The sequence below is a fragment of the Cotesia typhae genome, unplaced genomic scaffold, assembly GCF_013202065.1.
Source record: "Cotesia typhae breed Kobodo isofemale line unplaced genomic scaffold, CoteBio_Ctyphae contig_4, whole genome shotgun sequence".
Taxonomy (NCBI): Eukaryota; Metazoa; Arthropoda; class Insecta; order Hymenoptera; family Braconidae; genus Cotesia; species Cotesia typhae.
Window position 1 is genome coordinate 11,319,214 of NW_027423748.1, and position 22,837 is coordinate 11,342,050.

At 31.0% G+C, this 22,837-nt stretch overlaps 8 protein-coding genes and 1 long non-coding RNA gene across 14 annotated transcripts; 2 read left to right on the forward strand and 7 right to left on the reverse strand.

Moving 5' to 3' along the window:
• Window positions 1-813: 813 nt before the first annotated feature.
• LOC141527010 (dehydrogenase/reductase SDR family member 11-like) lies at window positions 814-2,165 on the reverse strand. 2 transcript variants are annotated; one of them, XM_074242227.1, is made up of 5 exons: window positions 1,720-2,165; window positions 1,535-1,661; window positions 1,269-1,401; window positions 1,037-1,184; window positions 814-983 (listed from the first exon to the last, which is right to left on the reverse strand). In XM_074242227.1, exons 1-5 carry the CDS (start codon window positions 2,018-2,020, stop codon window positions 979-981), a joined length of 714 nt encoding a protein of 237 aa, XP_074098328.1. In that variant the 5' UTR covers window positions 2,021-2,165; the 3' UTR covers window positions 814-978. The 2 variants fall into 2 exon arrangements, with proteins under 2 accessions (XP_074098328.1, XP_074098327.1); XM_074242226.1 differs by having other exon boundaries at window positions 1,041-1,184; window positions 1,720-2,160.
• A 139-nt stretch (window positions 2,166-2,304) lies between these two features.
• On the reverse strand, window positions 2,305-3,500 carry LOC141527008 (uncharacterized). Its single transcript, XM_074242223.1, has 2 exons — window positions 3,341-3,500; window positions 2,305-3,278 (listed from the first exon to the last, which is right to left on the reverse strand). Exons 1-2 carry the CDS (start codon window positions 3,369-3,371, stop codon window positions 2,476-2,478), a joined length of 834 nt encoding a protein of 277 aa, XP_074098324.1. The 5' UTR covers window positions 3,372-3,500; the 3' UTR covers window positions 2,305-2,475.
• An 88-nt stretch (window positions 3,501-3,588) lies between these two features.
• Window positions 3,589-4,824, reverse strand: LOC141527009 (farnesol dehydrogenase-like). The gene is made up of 5 exons (XM_074242225.1): window positions 4,475-4,824; window positions 4,271-4,397; window positions 4,069-4,201; window positions 3,817-3,963; window positions 3,589-3,715 (listed from the first exon to the last, which is right to left on the reverse strand). Exons 1-5 carry the CDS (start codon window positions 4,773-4,775, stop codon window positions 3,680-3,682), a joined length of 744 nt encoding a protein of 247 aa, XP_074098326.1. The 5' UTR covers window positions 4,776-4,824; the 3' UTR covers window positions 3,589-3,679.
• A 24-nt stretch (window positions 4,825-4,848) lies between these two features.
• LOC141527005 (farnesol dehydrogenase-like) lies at window positions 4,849-8,250 on the reverse strand. Of its 4 annotated transcripts, XM_074242220.1 has the most exons (7): window positions 7,389-7,530; window positions 6,075-6,414; window positions 5,889-6,015; window positions 5,694-5,826; window positions 5,468-5,611; window positions 5,329-5,377; window positions 4,849-4,867 (listed from the first exon to the last, which is right to left on the reverse strand). In XM_074242220.1, the coding sequence occupies exons 2-6, from the start codon at window positions 6,373-6,375 to the stop codon at window positions 5,336-5,338; spliced, it is 747 nt and encodes a 248-aa protein (XP_074098321.1). In that variant the 5' UTR covers window positions 6,376-6,414; window positions 7,389-7,530; the 3' UTR covers window positions 4,849-4,867; window positions 5,329-5,335. The 4 variants fall into 4 exon arrangements, with proteins under 4 accessions (XP_074098321.1, XP_074098320.1, XP_074098322.1 ...); XM_074242219.1 differs by lacking the exon at window positions 4,849-4,867 and having other exon boundaries at window positions 5,284-5,377; XM_074242221.1 differs by lacking the exons at window positions 4,849-4,867; window positions 5,329-5,377; window positions 5,468-5,611; window positions 5,694-5,826; window positions 5,889-6,015 and adding an exon at window positions 8,157-8,250 and having other exon boundaries at window positions 6,264-6,414; window positions 7,389-8,065.
• Window positions 8,251-8,785: 535 nt separating this feature from the next.
• LOC141526980 (uncharacterized) lies at window positions 8,786-10,060 on the reverse strand. Its single transcript, XM_074242192.1, has 3 exons — window positions 9,930-10,060; window positions 9,108-9,814; window positions 8,786-9,033 (listed from the first exon to the last, which is right to left on the reverse strand). The coding sequence occupies exons 1-3, from the start codon at window positions 9,961-9,963 to the stop codon at window positions 8,812-8,814; spliced, it is 963 nt and encodes a 320-aa protein (XP_074098293.1). The 5' UTR covers window positions 9,964-10,060; the 3' UTR covers window positions 8,786-8,811.
• A 174-nt stretch (window positions 10,061-10,234) lies between these two features.
• Window positions 10,235-11,509, reverse strand: LOC141526981 (vitellogenin-2-like). The gene is made up of 3 exons (XM_074242193.1): window positions 11,372-11,509; window positions 10,611-11,299; window positions 10,235-10,550 (listed from the first exon to the last, which is right to left on the reverse strand). The coding sequence occupies exons 1-3, from the start codon at window positions 11,403-11,405 to the stop codon at window positions 10,317-10,319; spliced, it is 957 nt and encodes a 318-aa protein (XP_074098294.1). The 5' UTR covers window positions 11,406-11,509; the 3' UTR covers window positions 10,235-10,316.
• Window positions 11,510-13,308: 1,799 nt separating this feature from the next.
• Window positions 13,309-14,094, forward strand: LOC141526982 (uncharacterized). The gene is made up of 2 exons (XM_074242194.1): window positions 13,309-13,526; window positions 13,624-14,094. The coding sequence occupies exons 1-2, from the start codon at window positions 13,524-13,526 to the stop codon at window positions 13,993-13,995; spliced, it is 375 nt and encodes a 124-aa protein (XP_074098295.1). The 5' UTR covers window positions 13,309-13,523; the 3' UTR covers window positions 13,996-14,094.
• Window positions 13,863-14,555, reverse strand: LOC141526983 (uncharacterized). Its single transcript, XR_012479114.1, has 3 exons — window positions 14,274-14,555; window positions 14,101-14,182; window positions 13,863-13,998 (listed from the first exon to the last, which is right to left on the reverse strand). It is a non-coding gene; the product is annotated as an uncharacterized LOC141526983 (long non-coding RNA).
• Window positions 14,556-14,751: 196 nt separating this feature from the next.
• On the forward strand, window positions 14,752-20,738 carry LOC141526979 (uncharacterized). Of its 2 annotated transcripts, XM_074242189.1 has the most exons (6): window positions 14,752-14,991; window positions 15,645-15,701; window positions 15,843-15,947; window positions 16,007-16,947; window positions 17,802-17,852; window positions 17,977-20,738. In XM_074242189.1, exons 1-6 carry the CDS (start codon window positions 14,907-14,909, stop codon window positions 19,072-19,074), a joined length of 2,337 nt encoding a protein of 778 aa, XP_074098290.1. In that variant the 5' UTR covers window positions 14,752-14,906; the 3' UTR covers window positions 19,075-20,738. The 2 variants fall into 2 exon arrangements, with proteins under 2 accessions (XP_074098290.1, XP_074098291.1); XM_074242190.1 differs by lacking the exon at window positions 17,802-17,852.
• Window positions 20,739-22,837: the final 2,099 nt, after the last annotated feature.

Consider the following 22,837-nt stretch of genomic DNA (forward strand, 5'->3'; position numbering starts at 1 on the left):
TCTAGTGACTGCTAATAACTTTAATATCATAGAAATTAATACAAACGCTGGCTCCTTATTGGCTATTGAATTTAGTTTGAGATACAAATGAGCCCGCGCACATGTTATTGCGTGGAGAATTTAGTTTCCACTAGAAAAAAATAAAAAATGTAAAATAAAATGAAATAAAAAAAAAAAATATATATATATATATATATATATATATATATATATATATATTTACCATTTATAATGAATGATCCAACCAATTAATGGACAAATAGGAAAACTGAACAACACATAGCATACTATGAAAATAAAACTGAGAATAATGAATACAAAAAAATATTGACAGTATTTTTTGAAAACATTTCGACAAATAAAATGTCTTGTTTGGGCGTTATTGTCGTAAGTTAACGAATCTATTGATAGTGTACCAGGTACACGGCTCATTTTATAACTTTTATTATTGGTATTATTATTGTTAATAAGATAAACGTCAGCTTAAGTAGAGCAGAGGTTGTAACAGAGCACCGTGAATGACGAAATCCAAAAACAAACTGATGTCACTGAATAAAATGTTGAGCTTTTGAAGCGTCTGCTGATGGTGCTGCTTCATACTTTTTTTATCTGCCAGCTAAGGACTTTATTTCTCTGCGGATCGGCAGGTCGACTCAATAATAATCTTCCCGCTAAACTCGAGTCGCGTACGGATACCAATGTTCAATAAATTACATCGAAATACTCGATCTAGTCGAGCGTTAAAAATAAATTAACGGATATACAATTTACCAACTAATTTATTCGATAATATTTTTATTCCTTCCTGTCTGATGCTTTTCCAACTGAGGTTTTATTCAATTTATTAGCTTACAAATTTTAGATTTTTACTCTACACTTTAAATACAATCTACAAGCATTTTATTTATCATTTTTATTTCGGTTTAATTCTGTTGATTCGTTAATAATTAACGTCTCACTGGATTAATCACCAAGTCGTCAATCTAAAATAAAATTTATTTTATTAAAAATTATTAATAAAAATTTAATTTAATGCTTACTTGGACATGCGGGGGTGCAGATAGAGCAAATACCAAACAGTCAGCCAAATCTTTCGGCTCCAAGTACGGGAGAATCTTGTACATGTCCGGGTTGAATCCGCCAAGTGAAATAATTTCAGTTTTCACCAATCCTGGGTAGAAACCCTGTTTGAAAAATTAATTAATTAATTAATCAATTAATCAAAAAATTATTTAATATAATTAAATAGAAAAAAAAAAAACATTTACTGTGACACGAATATTATCTTTATTTTGACGAATTTCCATTTTGAGAATATCCGTGACAGCTCTCATTCCGAATTTACTCCCTGGGTATAAATTAATCGGCAATGGCGGGTATGTTGCATTAATACCGTAAATACTATTGATAAAAAAATAAATATCAAATTTTAATGAAAGGTAATACTTTTGTTTGTAATTTTATAAACTAGATATCTTATTTCGCAGTATCAATTGCATTTTATTTTTTTTTTTTATTTTAATAAAAATTTTACCTATTGATATTGAAGATGTGAGCTTCATTTTTGTGATTACGCATCGACTTAAGAGCTTCTCTGATGCAAATTGAAGGAGCAATAAGATTCAAATCGACTACTTCGCGAATATCTGACGTTTTTACAGCTAAAAATACCAACCAAAATTATTTTTATATAAATTTTAAAGTTAAAAAATAAATTACCTGCAAGTGTATTGGATCTAATAGTCCCCGCGTTGTTGACAAGAACATGGACCCCGCCGAAATTACTCTCGGCAAAATTAAAGGCCTTCAAGATGTCGCTTTCATTATACAAATCGCATTTCATAAAGTGAAACTTGCCCGTAGATAAATTATTAAGCTCTGTCAACTCTTTGAGCTTGTCTTCGCGACGAGCTAAACCCAGAACGTTCAATCCATTAGCAACAAGTGCTTTGGAAATAGCTTCGCCTATTCCAGAGCTGGCTCCAGTGACAACCGCGAGTTTTCTCAACCAGCGCTCCATCCTCCACGGGGTTTAATTAACTACTGAAGACTTTATTTTATTTCTGATATACAATATTTCATATTATATCTTTGCGCATAATATACTTACATATATCTTTAAAGCAAGGTTTTTATTTTACATACACTTGCAATATTAACGTATTAAAATTACGTAGTGATTAAACTTTCATATATGTTAACAATCATAACATTATTTAATCAGAATTATCTTAAATAATTTAAAATACTTTCGAATTTTCACATTAAAAAATCATAAATTTAATTTTAAATTATAAAAAAAAAATTTATTTAAATAATTTGACCTCTTTTATTGATAATTTGAAGGATTATAATAAAGTGTACAAATTAAATTAATTTCTGCACAATCCTAAATATAAAAAATATTCTTAAAAATGATATATATAGTCCTTTAGTTTTTTTTTTTTTTTTTTTTTTTTTTTTACAGATTTCTCTTCATAAAGATAAAAATGATACAGAAACAGGATTGGTAATTTCTGGTAATTCAGTATCAGTGATTAGCCGAACTTTCTGTAGATATAGGTGATCTAAATTCTCAATAATAATTTTATCACCATCGGCATTGAAAATATTTTTCTTTTTTATACGAGAATCAATGAAATCCGGAGAAATTACAGTACGATGTTCGAAATTTTCCAAAGAAGAAACGATATTTTCTGAAACTGTAATTCTACCTCTTGAGCATGACTTAACATCCCTGAATTTTTTATACATATTAAGGATACTCATAGAAAAATTATATTTGAGGGTTATTTCAGGTGGGAAGAGTTTGCCCTTAAATGGACCTTCATTTAATTCTTTAAAAGATATTTTGGAAGTGCATTCTCCATTGATTGTACTTTCTTGTATTACGTTTTGTTTTTTAGAGATTGCTCCTACCCATTGTATATTCATGAGATTCGCGATATCCAAAACAGTGGGCGTCCGAGAATTCTTGAGCTCCTCACTCATCAAAAGCGACTCGACTCCCGTAGAATTAAATATTATTTCAAAGGGTTCACAAAATTTTATTTCATCACAATCAACTTGGGTTTTTTCTGAATGATTGTACATCATCGTGTGAATATTCAAGCTGTCAATAGTACACCGCGTCGCTTCTGGTCGTACTACTTGACATCTTACTCCAGAAATTATTTCAGAGTGCTCTATTGTTTCACGATCTTGTTGTTTCTTCTCTAGACTCCGGAATGTGAAAAAATACTCGGATCTGGTGATTAGCGGATCAATTACCAGCGCAACTATTCAAAAAATAATTTTATTAATAAATTTTATAAAAATTATAATATATTAAGACACTCACTGAAGAAATAAGGAAGGAACAAGTCACTCATGGTCTTGCCGTTTAAAAATACTTTGAGAATATAAAGCGGGAGTTCTGTTAAACCCGTATTCGTTCCCCAGTAAATGGATCCCCAACAAAAGATAACAAATTATTCAATTGCTTTTGATTAAAGTAAAGTAGAATAATATAACATCTTTTTTAAGTCGCATTTTGCATGGGAATACGATTATTTTGTTTAAATAACAAAAATAATTAATTTACCACAATTTTTTTTAATATTTTTATTTTATTTACTATACAAAAGTCTAATCATAGAAATATAGAAACATAGAAACAACGATTTTATAATTCGTATTTTTATACTGCAATTGCAGTTACAGTGAGCTCGTCGATCTGAAACAATTAATATATTATTTTATTAGTTCTTCACAATTCTGTAGGTGAAAAAAAATTTTGATTTCTTAACAATTATAAATAAATAATAAAGTACTGACCTGAACATTTCGCGGCATTGAAAGTGCAAATATAACACAATCAGCAACGTCTTTGCTTTCCATGTACGGCATTTTATTCAATAATTCATTGGTTTTGTCACCAAATGAATTTAATATTTCCGTTTTAACTAATCCTGGGTGTATTCCCTTTTTTAAAGGGGAAAAAAAAAAAAAAAAAAAAAAAAAACCCTTAAAGATATCATAATTATTAATTATAAAAAAAAAAAAAAAAAAAAAAAAAAAAAAACTTACAGTAATTCGAATTTTATCTTGTTTTAATTTAATCTCTCCCTTCAATGTATCTGTCATTGCTCGCAAAGCAAATTTACTCGCAGGATATAAATTCATAGGCACCTCTGATATTACTGCATGGTGACCAGCAACACTGAAAATATTAAAAATATTTTTAATAATCACTACAATAAAATAAAATGAATAAATTTTATTTATTTACCTGTTGATGTTTATAATATGACCATCATTTTTGTGTTTACGCATCAATTTGAGAGCTTCGCGAATACAGATAGCCGGAGCGAGGACATTTATGTCCATAATTGATCGATAGTCTTCAGTTTTTGCAGCTAAAATATTTAAATAAATGTGATAATAAGTAATTGATGATTAATAAAGAAGAAATAACATTTAATTAAGACTTTACCATCAAAAGAAGCCACGAAAAATACTCCAGCATTGTTTACCAAAATGTCAAGGCAACCAAAAGTTTTTTCTGCGCAAGCAAAGGCCTTTAGAATGTCCGGTTCGTTGCGAAGATCACATTTAAGATAGTGAAACTTTCCTTTGGCACCTTTGAAACGTTGAGCTAATGCTTGGAGCCTATCTTCACGACGAGCTAACCCTAGAACATTAACACCAGCACAAACTAATTTTTCAACGATAACTTCTCCAATTCCGGAGCTAACTCCGGTGACAATAGCAGACTTTCCGACCCAACGATCCATTCTTACAGACGATTAACGCGATACTGCCGAATAAATGCACTTGCATTCCAGTTATACCCAACCAGTTTCAGTGAATAAATACCCACTCTTGTCTGTCAGCAAAAAAATAATAAAAAAAGGTACGATTAAAAGAGATAATTGGTATCATGCTTTACGGAGTCATCACGAAAGTGCACTTTTCAAGGTCTTATTCATACGCCTCGCTGCAATTTACACAATTATACTTTGTATAAACTTTGTCTCTTATTATCAATAATAATAATAATAATAATTATTATTATTATTATTATTAATTACCATTACCTACTCAATGTAAATTAATTCATAAATTTATAATTAGTAAATTTTGTATGGCTACTATGCAAAGTGACCTTCTGACAATGCATCAAGAAGTCATCTATCATTGCTTATGGTTACTTTGACTCATCTTTTTTAATTGATATAAAAAATACTTAATTGAAACTTGACACTTATGCAATGACTCGTTGAAAATATAAATTACACAGTCTTATTTTCAAAGTAAACAATTTATTTTATTCTGAATTGAAATTACATCATTTTTATTGTTTGCTGGGTACGCTGCTAACAACTAGCTGATCAATCTGCGAAATTAAAACGGTTTAGTTGAGTGTTTTTTTTTTTTTCTTTTTTTTTTCTAGTAAATTTAAATAATTGAGTACTCGAGTACATACTTGAACGTGTGATGGGACTGATAGCGCAAACATTATGCAATCGGTAACGTCCTTACTCTCCAGAGCGGGTATTACATTCAATACATGATGAAGTTTTTCTGATAAATCAAAGAGTTCTGTATTGGTTGCGCTAGGATAGATCCCCTAGAAAATTTTGATAATTTTTTAATTAATTAAAATTAACTCCAATGAAGAAAAAATTTTAAAGAATGTCAAAAAAACTTACAGTGACACGAATATTATCATTGTTATCTCTGACTTCTTTTTTTAACGTCTCAGTCATTGCATGCAACGCGTATTTGCTGGCAGGGTACAGATTTATCGGTAAATCCGCCGCTCTTACATTAAGACCGAAAACACTGCAAAATAAATACAATTATCATTAAAATTATATTTATTTTTATCAATAAAAATAATATACCTGTTGATATTGATAATATGCGCTTCATTTTTATGCTTACGCATTAATTTGAGAGCTTCTCGGATGCAGATAGTTGGTGCAAGGACATTCAGATTCAGAAGTGTGCGATAATCTTCTATTTTTGTCTCTAAATAATTTTTTAATTAATTAAAATACTATAAAAATTATAAAAATAATGATATTTACCAGCGAGAGAGCTACCGAACATAATACCAGCATTGTTTATTAAAATATCAAGCCGTTGAAAATTATTTTCCACGTATTCAAAGGCCTTGAGTATGTTTTTCTCATTGCAAAGGTCACATTTCAAGTAATGGAAGGTGCCTTTTGACAATTTAAAATTTTCAGACAGCTCCTGGAGTCTGTTTTCGCGACGAGCCAGTCCAAGGACATTGACACCAGCAAAAACTAACTCTCTGGTGATAGATTTCCCGATTCCAGAACTTGCTCCGGTGACAATTGCGAATTTCCCTGTCCAGCGATCCATTTAAATGCTCGAATACTGTCGGACTACTCATCCGATCGGCTTGATTGAGAAAAAAAATTTATCAAAAATAAAGATAAAGATAATTATGTGTGTTTATTCATACTTAATATTCGCTGCATGTATTTCGAATGTACTCTTATTTAAATAAGTAATGATAAAAATTATTTTATTTAGTTAATTATTTTATTAATTTAGCATAGATTAGATAAAAACCGTTTAACTTAGCAATCATAGCTAAATATTTATTAAGATATATTAAAAACATTTAGTAATCTTTGTTGTCTTTTTAACCTTTGGATATAAGATTATTATTTAGTAGTATAAGCAAAAAATTTATTCATCCTTTTTTTTTTTTACACATGCAAATTCTAGTGATTCTTTTTGCTCAACAGATAGAGCCATATAAATTAAAATTTATCAAAAGATTTTAATAATAAATAATTAAATTTTTAATCAACAGACGGTATATTTATTCAATACTCAAAATTAATTATAAAAATACTCTTAATTAATGAATATTAATTTTTTTGACCACTGTAGTCTTATTAATCATCATCTTTTTCTTCTTCAGAGTTACTCTCATTGCTTTCTTTACTTTCTTTATTTTTTTCAATTTCCTTGCTCTCCTCAGATGATTTATTAACATTATTATTATTATTATTATTATTATTATTATTATTATTATTATTATTATTATTATTATTATCATCATGAAGCCACAATCCAGTTATAATCCCCGCAGATGCTGGATTTTTAATTACCGTCGCATTATGCTCATCATTAATTATCGAATCAAAAACAACAGTTACATTCTCACGCATCAATTTGTACTCAGAAGTGTTATTTGAATCTTGAAGCTCGTGCAACTCTAAGGTCGTCTGAGTCGAAGATATGAAGGCTCCTCTGTCGACAACTACGGAGCTTTTTGAACTTATCTTTGTATATAAATAAAAGTAATATCATTAAAATAAATTAATAAAACAAAATAAAAATATAAATATAAAAGTACTTACAATATTTACAGATACTTTTGGATTTTCACGCCATCCCTCACGACTTCCGAAGAAATATGGAGAAATAATTTTGCAATGATTTAAATCTCTGGTCTTGTTGATAAAAACTCGCATATTGGGCGTCCACATTTTGTATTTTCCGGTTTTTTCATTTGTGGCCGAGTGTTTAGTCCCATGCTCCTGCAATTCTACATCAAAAGTAGTAAAGCATTCGCCAGTGGTGAAATTCTCCCAGTTTTTATAAAATCCCTCGGGTTTCCCCTTCATATTTATTCCAATATGCAGCTGATTTACTATGTATCTCAATTTATCGAGAATAAGCGGGGAAATATTCGAGGGAACGATTATTTCTTTGATACCCAACGCATCCATTTTCAGCTCAAAGTGCACGCCAGTAGCCGGCTCGATTAATCCAACACCAGGCATCACTTTTGACGGCGAAGAAGAGTTTGTTGAATTATGGAGCCCTAAAAGCATCTTGGAGTCATCCAGATAACAGTGCATCTCTTTTAGAGTCATCTCAATTGGCCGACACTTCAATTGCGTTGTCAAGTTGAAAGACATTTTGTGGTTGGACTTCTGGGTCTCATTTACCCTCGGAATCATTTCTGCATTGTACGTCACATTGTAGACCACTAATTTATTCACCCACGAGTCGCTGTGCTTCAGCTGGCTCACTTTTCATTAACAAATAAAATTTTATTTTATTAAAAATTATTAATTGATTTATTTTAAGTACTAGGAAGTAATAAATTTTCTAAAACTCACCGACCAGTAGAGCTGGTAAAATAATAAACTTCATGATAGACTCGAGTTATTTTTCAGATTGGTTGAATTCCCTATTACTGTGGCTCCTTTTATACTGACACTTGTCTTTTAAACCAATTACCCAGATAATTTTCATTAAATATAATTTTCTTAAATTTATACGCCTGCATTAATATAATTGAGACACATGAACAGTCAGATTACTCACAACTCCGACATTCCAATAAATTTTATTTAGAATTTTTAAATTATAATTGTAATTTATTATTTAAATGCTACCTAATAAATATTTCAATTTGTTATCACTCGAAGATTGAAGCTCCAAAGCCGGGGAATCTCCAAGATCTTAATAGACGATGATCTAGTTGATTCACCATTGGCTCTCTCCCATCCTCCTGACATTAAATCTCGCTAACTTTGGATCGAGAAGAAAAACTTTGTCCACGACATTTGAGAAAGGTCTAAAATTAATTTTAATAAATAAATTTAATTGTTTCAAATTATTTTATTGCATACTCTTCAACTGTGTTTTACATTAACAAGCTTAATTATTTAAATATTTTAAAACAACCAATTATATATATATATATATATATATATATATATATATATATATATATATATATATATTTTTTTTTTTTTTTTTTTTTTTTATTTATCCAGCGTAATTATTTATTTCTTCACGGGAGCAATCTCTGTTGAATTCATTGTACTTATCCTTTTCACACAGCATTGGTTCAATTTTCTGCAAAGTTAAGCTTGCAGACTCCTCAATAACGTATTTAGATTTGTCTCGATGATCGGTAATTGATACTTTTACTTTAGAGAAGGATGTAAAGTTGGCGTTGCTGATGGTCATGAAATTTTCGAATGAATTCTGCAATAAAAATAATAAATTTTATATTAATAATTGCCCTGATAATTAATTTTAAAATCAAAAATAATATTTACAAATTTAATTTCAACATCGGTGTCCTTAGTGTGGCGATTTTCTCTGTTCATGAAGAATGAATAGTAAAAAGACCGGTCGTCACATTTATCGCCATCCATTTCCATTATACGAGAAATCTCAATGGGTCTATTCAAGTCTTCATCGGGTCGAGCAACCAAAAACAAACTCGCGGGAAGTTTTTTCTGGTGACTAAGAGCTGGAGACCGTGTTACTAAAAATTTAGAGCGACAATTTCCTCTGGAAGTGTTTACTTTGGTTTCAAAGTTTCCAGTCAATGCTGAAGAAAAATCCAGACCGATGTCCAGGGGCTGGGCAAGAGCTCCCATCATATTGCGACCGATTGGCTCGACTTGAATGGCGACCCAGACGGTGCCCATTCCATTTTTGGTAAAGTCAATGGTCATTGCTTCCTGTTGGAGGGTTTTTTTGGTCCAGATGTCCAGCTCACCGGACTTAATCTCAGACCTTCCGTGTTTTGAGTCCCCGAGGTGCATTGATTTAATTTGAGTATCGTGGTAGAAGCAGTATGCCTTGGATTCTATCGATTGACATGTCAGTATCGTCTGCACGTTAAAGGTCATGTCAGAGTGATTCGATTTTCCATGATCGTTTGAGTATATCTTGGTTGCATGATTTTGAATAAAATATGTCACTTCGGCTCCGCGTTTCCAAACCTCCGGGTCGTGTCCAGAGTCAAATCTTGCCGCTTAAAATTACAATTATATTCAATAAAGGATAAATGATAGGATGTTGATGATTATATAAGTAAATTAGATTAAATTTTTGGTACAGTTACTCAAAAATATTATTTAAATACTTACCGAGTAAAAATGGAAGTAAAGTAATGATCATCATGATTTAAGAGTCAAGAATACTTTACTGGTTTTTATAACACGAGACCGTCCCCTTATATGTTGACTACTCTATAACCACTATCACTTACATATCATTATTCCAATTGGCTATACTTATCTTTAATATGTATTTTTACATTTGCTCAGCTATTTGTTAATTGAATAGGGTAGAGGGTAATTCAAGCAACCCGAGATCTTGCATGTCAAGGTCATCCCACTAATCATCCGTAACATTGAGACGTTAATTGGTGTTAGAACTGAAAAATACTATCTATAATTAATTTCTTTATTTTCTTCACAATTACAGATACACAATAGATATTGATTTATATTAAATACTCTATTAATTAATTATTAGTATTGACTGTTGGGGTCTTTGTCACATTTATCAGGAAGAACTCCTTTGATGATCGGGCTATTGAAAGTGAGAAACTGATCCTTGGCTGGGGAAATAGACTTGAGAGTTAGCTTCACGTGGTCCAGAATTTTACCCAATTTCTTTTGGTTCTGGTCATACAAATCGTTCTCGTTGTTTGTTTCACTTACAAATTTACTTTTTGAGATTTCTATCTTACTGTCTGATGTTTTCTATGAAAATAAATATTTAATTAAACTTTACACTTGAAAAAATAATTAAAAAATACTTACTAAAAGACTTAAAACATCTCTGTAGACGAGCCCAAGAGTATAACGAGTACCAAAGAAAGGAGCGACACATCTGAGACACTCTTTAACATTTCTTTTCTTTTCAATTATCATTATTTCGCCGTTGAGCTTTCCCAACTTTTCTAGCTGAGATAATTCAAATTTATTCTCCTTACTGGCTTCATATTCTTTGAAGGGAGATCGAGTGACTTTGAAGTCGACGTCGCACTCACCGACTGTAAAATTTTCAAAAGACCTGTATGTAGGTTTCATCGTGTCCGAAAGATCCGTTCCAATGGTCATTTGATTGGCGACCAACCGCGCCATGTTGACACAGAAATCCGGTAAAACTGGCTCGCTCTTCTCAAGCACGTAACTTTCGATTCCTCGGTTGTTGAATTTTATTTCAAACGGCACCTCAATAACATTAAACGGGCGGTAAGTTTCGTTGATAGCCGGTGTTGCTTTTTCTGGATTGAATCCGTCTTGAACATTCAGCCGGGTGATTTTTGTATCATCCATTTTACATCGGAGAACATCGGGCTCGCGTGGCCGACATTTGAGTTTTAAATAGAGACCGGTACCAAGATATTTACCTTTATCACTGTCCAGGGAAGTTATCATTTTAACTTCTCCAGAAAAAGTATACTCGGGCCCGAAATTCCATGTTTCTTTATCACTAACCTGCGCAGCTGAAAGTAGACCAATTAATTATTATTGATTTATTTGTTTGTTTGTTTGAAAAAAAAATAATGTTTTCTTACCCAAAAAGAACGGTATTAGCTGAAAGAGCATCATGGTGATGGTGATGAACTGTCACTTGAGATCTAATAAATTCATCTAGCTCTACAGAAGTTTATATACTCTGTTCCTTAACTGCATCAGCTATTTTATTGAAGGATTAGTTAGATCAAATTAAATTCATCTAAATATGACATATTTATTTTTTAATTATTCCTGATGTGCAATTTTTAAAATTGTATTTATAATTTTAATAATCTAGTTATTAAATAGATCAATTTTTATATCTTTTTAAAAGAATCAATGAATTATTGAGCTATAGTGATTGGAATAAATTTAATTTAATAATATAATTAATAGGAAAATATTTTGATCAATAAAATTGTAGAGATAAAAAAATTTAGAGTAAAGAAAAAACTCAGCTGTGCTCGATAATAATTTACAGTGAATTAATAATGCTGTCATCGTTTATTTAATAGAGAAGATGTAATTTAGTCATTAAAGCAATTTGTATTCTTAGTTATAGTGATGGTTTTATGTGAAAATTGGTTGATGAAAAATGAGAGAAATGTTGTGAATTGTAAATTTGATTAACTAATTCCAATTATAGCAATAATTTAATTTGACACGTAATTTTTTAATTTTAAATTACTCTGAAGAAATATTTGGACAGTATAAAATTAAAAAAAAAAAAAATTGTTTTATATTTTTAAAAGTCGAAATTTATAAAAATAAGGGATTTTTTTTTTTTTTTTTTTTTTTTTTTTTTTTATGATGGCTGTAACTCCATAAAAAGATTTTGTTGATTATTTATTGGAATAATGTTACAAATAAATGTATAAATAATTAGCCAATAGTTTCAAATACAATTTATTAATGAGAAGAAAACATCACACGTAGTAACAAATTAATGGTTCAAGAAAGACTGACTACTTACGAGCAGGCAGTAATACAATAATCCCTATTGGTATTTATGAGTAACATATTAAATTCGGATGATTATAGAAATATATAAGTATGCATGTTTGCTATGGTAACTAAACTTTCAACAGATTTATTATCATTGGGTATGTGAAAAAAATTATCTTCAAGGAAGTATATGATGCCCCATATTTAAAAGGTAAATATACTTTACTACTGTCTCAAGTAATAAGTCTTTGAGTCTGCGTATATATATTTCTTTATTTATAGTCTTCAATTGTTCTTTTAAAATCCAAACTTTGTTTTCTTATCTGAGATCATGGCGATAAATAAAACTATAAATCCCAGGATATAGGAAACCCGAAAACCGGACGTGTACTCCAGTGAAGAAGATACGACGCCAATGCCCGAAAAATACCCAACTTTAATGACGTCATTGAAACGAGACTGCAAGCAAAACGGTATTTTAATATTTTGAAAAATAAAACACTTATATATCGCAAGGGCCAAAAAGAACATAATTAAATAAAATTCAATTTTGATTTATTTTTAGAATTTTTTTTAACTCTAAAGACAAAGACTCATTGAAATATCAGCACATAAAGATAACCAGCGAATATTTAGCGCTCTTTGTTGGAAAAACCCATTGTCTGTTGTCATATATACATCATGTGTTTGCTGTTTTATTGTTTACATCAGGACAAGCGACAAAATTCAACTGGATTCACTCAAGGCCCCAACTATTATCTTCTTGCTATTATTTTATTACGATAATTGTCCAATTGTCGATAATTTGCCACATGGCTCAATGATTTTACGCCTGGATTTATCATAAACTGATAGCAACATTATGTCATGCATATTTTGCAGTAAATATTTTTCTAGACTTGAAATATAAATGAAATTGTGAAATGTCTAATCGATAAATATTTATCGATTTTTGGAAGTTAATCGATCGAATCTTTTTTCTCTGATTTATTTATTTCTTTTCCAAAGACATCATCGGGATTAACCACCGGAATAACTTACTCCAAGTAAAAAGTTTCTCCTACTCTCGCGAAATTTCGTAGAATGAGTCGCGAATGTTGGCTGAGTGGGGGCTGAATAGGATAAAAGTCCGATGGATTATAAAAAGGAAAGCAGCTTGTGTTGTTCTCATATTGCAATTTAGCTCACGATCACGTGTGTGTCTTCAGCTCTTTCTCACCGAGTTAATTTTATTTATTATCACATCTAAATTGATTCCTAAAAAAAATGGTAATATCTTAAAATATTAAAAAAAAAAAAATCTATTTTATAAAATAATAACTTGATAAAAAAAATATAAATCATAACATATGAATTTTATTTACAGAACAAATACTTTTTGGTATTAGCAGTGTCTATTGTAGTCGTACAATCCCAAAGACCACCATATGCTGGTACTAGTGATCATTTGCCAGCTGTGCTGCCTCAATATCAGACTTCGAACCAGATTCTAAATCCGAGCGAAGGACAAAACGTCACGGCGACAGACAATAGAATAAATATCCAAACAAACTCGCCGCAAATATTAAATCTTCCTGTTGACGCTCATGGGGACATTGATCTGATCAACAGGATCCAATCCTGGCCCAAAGAGTCTCAGCCCTTCTGGTACCTCAACTGGAAGCAAATCGAAGAACATCGCGGTGGATCTAGCTCCGTTTCTTCCACCAGTCTTCCTTCTACCAGAAGATCCAATTAATTTCTATCAATAATTATTGTTATTATAATAATTAAATAGTACTTAATTTTAAAGATACGTTTTTTTTTTTTTTTTTTTTTAATTAAAATAAAAAATTAAACATACCCATGGGATGGAACCGGTTTATTATGCCCTTACCCATACGATTATTCAAATTACCCAAACCGCCTGGTCATAAATCATTGCCCTGTAGTAATAATAACAATAAAACTTTAATTAAACTCTAGATACCTTAAATAAATAAATAATATAAAAAAAAAAAATTATTATACATATACCATTGGAATAAATTCATTAGATTGTTATTATATTGATTGATCAATTGCTGAAAGGGTTCGTCAGCTGGTCAGTATTGACAAAAATAAAATTTGTTATCAAAAATTAATATGGGATTTGGTCCAATACAACGTGGTCAGCCTCGTGTTGATGTGACTAGAGCGAAAGAGAAAAAGAAAAAGAAAAAGAAAAAGAAAAAGAAAAAAGAGAAAGAGGCTGTACTGGGCTTGATCGCCGGCGTGCGACATTTAAAGTCATCATGGTCATACTACTACGCATAATACAACACAAGGCGCTTCTCGCGGCTTGTATAAATTGTATAGAGTATAGTCCAGTACTCATTCATTCATTCTGCACATATGTGGATTACATGAGATGGGGATGGATAAATTTTAAGTGTATGTGTGATGTTATGTTTGTGTTTAATACTCGACTCAAGTAGTCTGAGTACTGTGTGATATAGATGGGAAGGTTGAATACAAGGTAATATCACAACATATAATACACTTACAGAGCAACGTCTAAGTCTAAAAGTACTTAGCTGGTTGATTGTGAGTCTCAGTCTGACACTACCACCACTTTGGATTGCAACACTCATACACACGCTCTGTGACTTAAATATTAGTGCCGCGGTAATGTCGGGAAGTGACAGCCCAACGTTTTTTCACGGCCAACCCTGGTCCAGCTGGATCGAGAGGATCGGCAGAGACAAGCCATTGAGTATGTACTTTGTTTATTATACTGTGATTGTTGTTTACTTGGTGATTTTATTAAATATTAACCCCATTTTTCTGGAAGTTAAAAGTGGATCGGGCGTCGAGCAAACATAACCTAACCCGGGCTGGCTCTTTGTCATGATTCACAATTTACCAATACATTTATATATATATATATATATATATATATATATATATATATATATATATATATATATATATATATATATATATATATATATATATATTTTTACTTTAAATAATATGTCATTTTATTATTATTATTATTATTATTATTATTATTATTATTATTATTATTATTATTATTTTTTTTTTTTTCCCATTATTTTAAATCGTTACGTAATTTTATTTTAAAAAATTATTTATCGACTATTTACCAACAAGTATGAATTATTTATTTTTTGGATCATTAAATTTATTGTTTATTGAAAATATTTATTTGAAAAATAATATTTCAGTGATGACGTGTGTTTTAAAGTAGACTGTGTTTATTTATTAAATTATTTAGCAAAGTTATAAAATTTATTTAAGAATTATTTTAACAGTTTGATGGCAAAGTGTCATTGAATAAAAAAAAACACGAGGCGATGCTTGTAAATTTATTTTATTTAATTTTTTATTATTATTGTGTTGTAGGTGATGAGGAACCAGAAGCGGAACCAGCGAGCTCCGTTACTCGCCTGTCAGCAGATGGTAACGGTTTTATTATTTATTTATAAATTAGTGTAAATAATAACTAGAATGGAACTAGATATTTTAAAAAAGTTATTAAAACAATCGTCAACACATCGTACGAGTCCAACAGTGCCCCAAGATATTGTTTATAACTTTCAGACATTGATCTTTATGGATTTTGCCCGGAGCGAGACACATTCTATGGGGTCGTCTGCGAGATTTGTAATGCCATCGTCAAACCTCAGGCTCTCATCCAGCATATGGGTAATTATTATTATTTTAAATATAATCTAAACATTATTAAATATAAAATTAATTTTTAGAGAGTCGACACGCATCGGGGACTATCAATTTACCTCCACCATCAGCACCAGCTGCTAAAATCCCCGTGAAAACCCCATATTGCAAAGTTTCGAAGCTCACGAAAAAGAGCCAATCAACGGGGCCCTCCTCGGCTGGGACCGCCACGGGTGGTGGGAATAGCTCAGCCACGAGCAACTCTAAAATTAACTACTCGTCTGTCAAAAGGAACGCCGAGCAAGCAAACCTCCAGCAGCCAGCGTTGGCGAATGCGTCGCCGAGGTCTCCACTCGACTCGATTGGGATCTCCGGCAACTCAGCCCTCTCCGGGGTGCCCTCCAGTCCGGTCAAAAGCCCCGGTAGCAATGGAAACACCACTACTGCCACCAACAACAACAATACCAGCAACAGCACCACCACCACCACCACCATCACCACCACCACTACCACCACCACCACCACCACCACCACCACCAACAACAACAACAACAACAACAACAACAACAACGACGGTACCTCAGCAAATTCCATTGGTACGACGTCTACGTCCACGACGGGCTCCGGGCAAAGGCGAAAGCGTCTCAAGGCAGACCGCGGGCTCGTCAAGGACAGAGAGTATGATCCGGACAGGCACTGCGGGGTCTGGATCGAGGAGACGGGGAAAACCTGCACCAGGTCCCTCACCTGCAAGGCTCACACGGTCTCGCTGCGTAGAACAGTCATCGGTCGGAGCAAAAGCTTCGACAAGCTCCTTGCCGACCACCGGGCTTCGAAGGAGCTCCCGAATAGGACACCGAAAGTAACCGTTACCGGGACTGTAACTGTCTCGACGGCTTCCGTCTCCGGATTGACCGGAGTTTCTGGGGCGACGGCTGGTGTTGGTCTTGTTGGAAACAATAACGACACCGAGGCTCCTGGATCACCGCCTGTTTTATCTCTACCGGACACTTATCCACTGCCAAAGGTAGGGATAACTCAATCACTTTGTCCCAAACGTTTGACTGTAGTTCTCCAGAGATTGATTATTAATCAGTTTTTCTTTTGAATATTATCAACAATTAAGATTTTTTCATTATTGTTAAACTTTTAACGTTACCATTATCATTATTACTAGTACTAATATTCTAATATATATATATATATATATATATATATATATATATATATATATATATATATATATATATATATATATATATTTTATTTTTATTTTTTTTTATTTATATTTATCAAGTTTATAGAGTCTTAAATAATTGTCATGTACAGTGTAGAGTTTATTTTTTGGAAAAAATTTTTATTGATGATGGTATTTATTGAAGAGATTGAGCAAAGTACACTGAAATGTTATTATGAAAAATTCTATTGAATTTGTTGGTTATTTACATTTAAAAAAAAAAAAAAAAAAAAAAAAAAAAAAAAAAACTGGTGATAAATGATATTTTGTAAAAAAAAAAAAATTTCTAAATTATTTCAAAACCGTGAGATTTATAATTCATCATTTTTGTATAAATTGTCACCAGTAAATTTAATTTTCTGTGGAAATATTAGGGAAATTTTTTTTTAAATGATTTACCAAGGTTTTGTAAAATCAATTCAATCGTCACACGCTTGATAACTTATCGATAATTTAATTATTTTTATTTTTTTCAAATAATTGGCGGAGTGAAAAGTACAAATAGGCTCGAAAATCGCTGGAGCCATTTGGAGCGTCGTGTATTGATAGGAAAAGAAAAAAAAAAAAAAATGATATTACAAAGCAAAAATAAAATAATCGGGGTGTCACACAGTTGATACTTGTTTTTGTTTTTGTCATTACAGGCTGTTGATTTGCTTTATCGGTGTCTGGCCCCGCATGGCTCCACTAAACCTGTAAGGCATGGTTCCTTTTTGGGTCATACTTTACGACCCGCCAATATAAGATACTTAAGCCACCGTCATTCAACAGAATCCACGTATCTCAACTCTGCAAAAACGCTCCTTTCTTATTTTTTAGACTAAGCTGGAAGAGGATTTTGCTAATGAGGAATTGAGACTGGAGGCCTCCAGGTCTGCTGCCAATCCCGTCAATCCTGCCGTGGTATCCTCATCCCCTCTATCAACTGGGCCACCACCTTCGTCATCATCATCAACACCGTCGTCATTGGCACCAACCACCTCCAAGTCAATGCTGCCGCCAATTTCAGTGGTCCTGCCTTCGCTGTCCCCGATTACCAACGACACGTCTCAGCACATATCGACACTGATCCCCGTTACCTCGAGCCTGTCCTCGGTTGTTTCAGCCTCGCTAGCAGCGCCCCAGCCCCAACTTCCCAGCACTGTTCTCGAAGGCGAGACTACGTGTGACGACGAGTCCGAGAGCATGACTCTCTACTCCCCGGTGTCGATCTTCAAAGACACCAAACCATCCCAGGTCGTCATGCAGATTCCTCGAGTGAATCCTGGCAGCAACATTACTGCCAATAACACCGTAAACATCAACATCAACAGTAACAGTTTGTTACAACAACAACAACAACAACAACAACAACAACAACAACAACAACAACAACAACAACAACAACAACAACAACTACAACAACAACAACAACAACAACAGCAGCAGCAGCAGCAGCAGCAACAATCATCGTCATCATCATCATCTGGTCATCAGCATCAGCCGTCACTGATGGCAGCAACGACACGGTCAGCCTTGGCCAGAAACAATTATCAAGGCTCGTCGATGCCCAGTCTTGCGTTTGATGACCAACTGGATCACCCGAAGCTCGCCAACGGCAAGAGGCTTAACAATAATAACGCCAGCGCCAATCATAATAATTCTCTTCTTCTCAGTCCCATGGGCAGTACCAGTACCACCAGCAGCAGCAGCAGCAACAACACCACCAGTAGGTCTTCCAAGCGAAGCAAGCATGAGTATCATCACCAAACAGAATTCCCTCGGTCTATCCAGGTCGAAGCCACCACGACTTCGACGCCCTACTCGTCACACTTTAGTGATATTGCCTGGTCTAACTGCCACCCTGAACCTCTCGCGGTCAGCCGTTGGCTACGTATCACTTCCACCCGTAAGCAGTACAACTTCAATATTCACTGACATAAGATCCCACCCACTCCGGGCTGAGGACTCGAACGTGCTGCTGCTGCTGCTGCTGCTGCTGCTGCTGCTGCTGCTGCTGCTGCTGCTGCTGCTGATAATGATGACCGTATGCCTTGTTTGCTTCTTCGCCAATTATTGCAGTGCCGAGTCCAAAGCCCGTCGAGTGGGGTCACTAATAATCTTCGTCATAACCACAACAATCATCAAATTTAGGTTTTTTTTTTTTTCTTTTTTTTAATTATCATTGTTTTTATCACTTTGTTTTATTTTACCAGATATGACGATTGAATTGATTTATTTTATTCCGGACTTTCATTTTAAATTACTCCGAATTGTAATTAAATTTTTATGCTTTTTATTCGTTAACGAAATTTTAAATCTGCATGAATGCTGTAAATTATCATATGGCTTTGATATTTTTAAATATTGTAAATATTTATTATTATTATTTTGACACGATGATAACTTAGAGCTTAAATTTTCAGTTTAAAATATGTCCTTCGTACTAGATGTTTATATTTTTTTATTCGTAATGTGATCTCTTTTATTTCTTTTTTTTTTTTTTGTCTCTCTGTCATTAATTGTGCGCGCGAATTAGTATAAATTAATAAAAATAATTTTATTAATATGAAAAAAAATTTTTTTTTAATTTAAATGAGTACGGGTATTAAATCATTAAATAACACTCCATTTTTTAACTTACTTTTAATAAAACCACAGAAAATTGCATTTACTGTAGGCCATTATATGTTTAAAAAAAAAAAAAATTAAATAATTGCATCGAATTTAAAATTAACAGGCTAAATTGAACTGTTGAAATTTGTCTTTGATTTATAAATTATTCATAAGTCTCACGAAAAAATGTAACTAAAAACTGTATGTAGATATAATTATACAACAAAGAAAATTATTTGAGGCTATTTGTTTATGGTGAATTTAAATAGAAAGAAGAAAATGCTTGTATAATTATATCTATTTATTGTTAAAAAAATTTTAATAATAATAATTATTATTATTATTAAAGCCTCTTGATATTGATCACAAATTAATCGAACAAACAATTAAAGAAATAAGTCCAATGAAATAATAGATAATAATATTTAACAAGTATTAGTAACTGCTAGTATTCATTTTATAATGCCCCGTGTGAATTATTATAGTTAAAATAATAAATATTTAATTATAAATGCTCAATAAAAATAGACGAATGGCAATAATGTCAGACGTATAAATAAATATCCCACACGTTAAGTCAAGTCAGTTATATGTAAATTCATTTATAGTAATTAATTAATCGTATAGTCTTACTAATTATTACTTATATATAAATATATTATATTAATTATTGTTGTTAATCTAAGACTGCTCCTGTATGTATCTTTTTTAATTATCCAAGACACTGTTTATTGTATTCTTACGCTTAAATACGACTATACTATTTTTATGATGATTAGAATGATATTATATAGTTGATTTAATTATTATTATTATTATTATTATTATTATTGACGTAATATATATGTTATGTGTGTTACATTTAATCCGACCTTTGGGTTTTTACAAATACCTCGATAAATTTTTGCCTCATAATTAATAATTTGTGAATTCGCGTGAATGAAAAGAGACGAAAAAAGTTAAAAAAAAAAAAAAAAATTATAAAAGTTTACAAGTCAGGCTTTATTTATTTATCTTGAAATATTGTTGTTTGTAACAATTCTTTTTTTAGATTGTTACACTGAAAAAAAAAAAAAAAAAAAATTGTAAAGTATGAACGCGTTATTTCCTCATAGATTGTGATATTTACGTGTAACGTACAGTAGAATACTGAGGAATGATGGTAAGCTCAAATGTCCCTGCTGATTGTTGATTTTTCAGAGTCATGTGCTTCCTTGTATAATTTAAAAAATATAAAATAATTGATTAATTTCTTTTATTTATTAAAATAATACAGACTCTCTGAAAATCAACAAAGTCGAAAGTGCTGAACTTGCCATTTAAATTCTATTGAGCAGTTGGGCAGCTTTACTTAAAATTAAAGTGTATAATACATTTTGATGTTTACTTGTAAATTCAGTGTTAAGCGCAAGATTTGTCACTATAATTGTTTTGTAAAATTAACGTGGAAAAAATTGATAAGTGCATGTGTTTAATTATTCTGACAAATCTTGCTTATTTGTTTAATTATTTTGTTTTTTATAAAGAGACATTTCGCAATGTCTTATGTACAATTAAGCTGAGTGAGATATTCCAAATAATTGTGCATCTGTAGTCTAATCATTTAATTGGTAGTAAATTTATAATTATTATTATTATTAATGAAAAGAAAAAAAAAAAACAAATGATAATAGGTTGCATGATTGACTTATTAGGATAGTAGTTTTAAAAAACAATTCATGAACAATGAAATTACGTATTGTTCACATGTATTAGATTTAATTACAAAAATGTATATACATATAGAAAAAAAAAAAAAAAAAAAAAAAAAAAAAAAAACCAACTGACGTAAGATTGTAAAATAAAATTACAATTATCTAGAGCCTTTTCTTGTGGAGAGTATGCGGATTGTTGTAGATGATCTACATGAAAAAAAAAAAAAAATTATTACTATTATTATTATTTTTATTGGATATTAATAATTGTAATAGTACATAAAATAATAATGTCATTTATTTTTTTATGATGTAGAAAGCTCTTCCGTAATTTTTTCAAGTACGGTTTTATTATTTTTGTTTTTTTTTTTTTATTTTATTATTACGGAATGTGGAATGAATAAGTCAAGTCATTATGGTAATTTTAGCAACTAACGTTATCTCGGTTATTTAAATACTTAGAAGTTTGCCGTTTGAATTATTACCTTTTGCTATTTATTATTACTTTTTTTTTATTTATTTATTTATTTATTTTTTTTTTTTTTTTTTTTTTCTATATCAATGTACTTAGATCACTTAGATATACCAATCGTCAATGATTATAACTTTACACTTGAATAAATAAATTTCTTCTTTACTAGTGGCCTGCGTTCATTTCACGTTCCACTTAAATTATTAAAATTTGTGGCATTTAATTAAAAATATATGTTTTATATTTATTTATACATAACTAAAGTCTTTTATTTTTATTTTTCCTTTTTCCTCAGGCACTAATTTTTTATAGAAAACTTTGGAGTTATTTAAAGATATTTGAAAAGTAGACATGATTTATCTTTTAATTATAATTATAATTGAACTTGAAAATAAATATTATTATTATTAAAATTGCTATTTCGTAATAATAAACAACCAAATTTTGTCTTCGTCTACTTGTCTATTATCTTTAAATAATTAAATAAAAATTAATAAAATAATCGTTAAACTCAAATAAATTTTGATGTTCTGAAATTATATATAAAGGAAGACTATAAAAAGGTCAAGGAATTCCTTAATTCTTTTATATATGTGTAGTATTAAAATAAAAAATAATATTAATAATATTACAAATAAATAAGACAAAATAAATCTTTAATTTATTTATAGAAAAAAAAAAAAAAAAAAAATAACTAATGAATTTTTTATAAACGATTAATTTCAATCAGTATATTCATATATATCTTCCATATATAAATTTATACAGATATATATATACTCTAGACTGAAGAAATAATCTCGAATCTAAAAAACAATTATTCTATATATTATATTAAATAATAAAAAAAAATTATTACTAATTAATTAATCATTGTAAATGATGGTATATATTGTAACATGTATAAATTATTATCACG

Bases quoted from the DNA above. Each gene is read 5' to 3' on its own strand.
- LOC141527010 (XM_074242226.1), bottom strand. From the start codon at position 2,020: ATGGAGCGCTGGTTGAGAAAACTCGCGGTTGTCACTGGAGCCAGCTCT. The intron at 1,662-1,719 runs GTAATTTATTTT...TGGTATTTTTAG, and splicing joins TAGATCCAATACACTTGCAG to CTGTAAAAACGTCAGATATT. The intron at 1,402-1,534 runs GTAAAATTTTTA...TTTTATCAATAG, and splicing joins CACATCTTCAATATCAATAG to TATTTACGGTATTAATGCAA.
- LOC141527008 (XM_074242223.1), bottom strand. From the start codon at position 3,371: ATGAGTGACTTGTTCCTTCCTTATTTCTTCA. The intron at 3,279-3,340 runs GTGAGTGTCTTA...TTTTTTGAATAG, and splicing joins GTTCCTTCCTTATTTCTTCA to TTGCGCTGGTAATTGATCCG.
- LOC141527009 (XM_074242225.1), bottom strand. From the start codon at position 4,775: ATGGATCGTTGGGTCGGAAAGTCTGCTATTGTCACCGGAGTTAGCTCC. The intron at 4,398-4,474 runs GTAAAGTCTTAA...TAAATATTTTAG, and splicing joins TTTCGTGGCTTCTTTTGATG to CTGCAAAAACTGAAGACTAT. The intron at 3,964-4,068 runs GTAAGTTTTTTT...CCTTTAAAAAAG, and splicing joins AAGATAAAATTCGAATTACT to GGAATACACCCAGGATTAGT.
- LOC141527005 (XM_074242218.1), bottom strand. From the start codon at position 8,190: ATGAAGTTTATTATTTTACCAGCTCTACTGGTCG. The intron at 8,066-8,156 runs GTGAGTTTTAGA...GTTAATGAAAAG, and splicing joins TTTACCAGCTCTACTGGTCG to TGAGCCAGCTGAAGCACAGC. The intron at 7,311-7,388 runs GTAAGTACTTTT...TTATATACAAAG, and splicing joins CAAAAGTATCTGTAAATATT to ATAAGTTCAAAAAGCTCCGT.
- LOC141526980 (XM_074242192.1), bottom strand. From the start codon at position 9,963: ATGATGATCATTACTTTACTTCCATTTTTACTCG. The intron at 9,815-9,929 runs GTAAGTATTTAA...TGTAATTTTAAG, and splicing joins TTTACTTCCATTTTTACTCG to CGGCAAGATTTGACTCTGGA. The intron at 9,034-9,107 runs GTAAATATTATT...TTTTTATTGCAG, and splicing joins CCGATGTTGAAATTAAATTT to AATTCATTCGAAAATTTCAT.
- LOC141526981 (XM_074242193.1), bottom strand. From the start codon at position 11,405: ATGATGCTCTTTCAGCTAATACCGTTCTTTTTGG. The intron at 11,300-11,371 runs GTAAGAAAACAT...GTCTACTTTCAG, and splicing joins GCTAATACCGTTCTTTTTGG to CTGCGCAGGTTAGTGATAAA. The intron at 10,551-10,610 runs GTAAGTATTTTT...TTATTTTCATAG, and splicing joins GAGATGTTTTAAGTCTTTTA to AAAACATCAGACAGTAAGAT.
- LOC141526979 (XM_074242189.1), top strand. From the start codon at position 14,907: ATGTCGGGAAGTGACAGCCCAACGTTTTTTCACGGCCAACCCTGGTCC. The intron at 15,948-16,006 runs GTAATTATTATT...ATTAATTTTTAG, and splicing joins GGCTCTCATCCAGCATATGG to AGAGTCGACACGCATCGGGG. The intron at 17,853-17,976 runs GTAAGGCATGGT...CTTATTTTTTAG, and splicing joins CGCATGGCTCCACTAAACCT to ACTAAGCTGGAAGAGGATTT.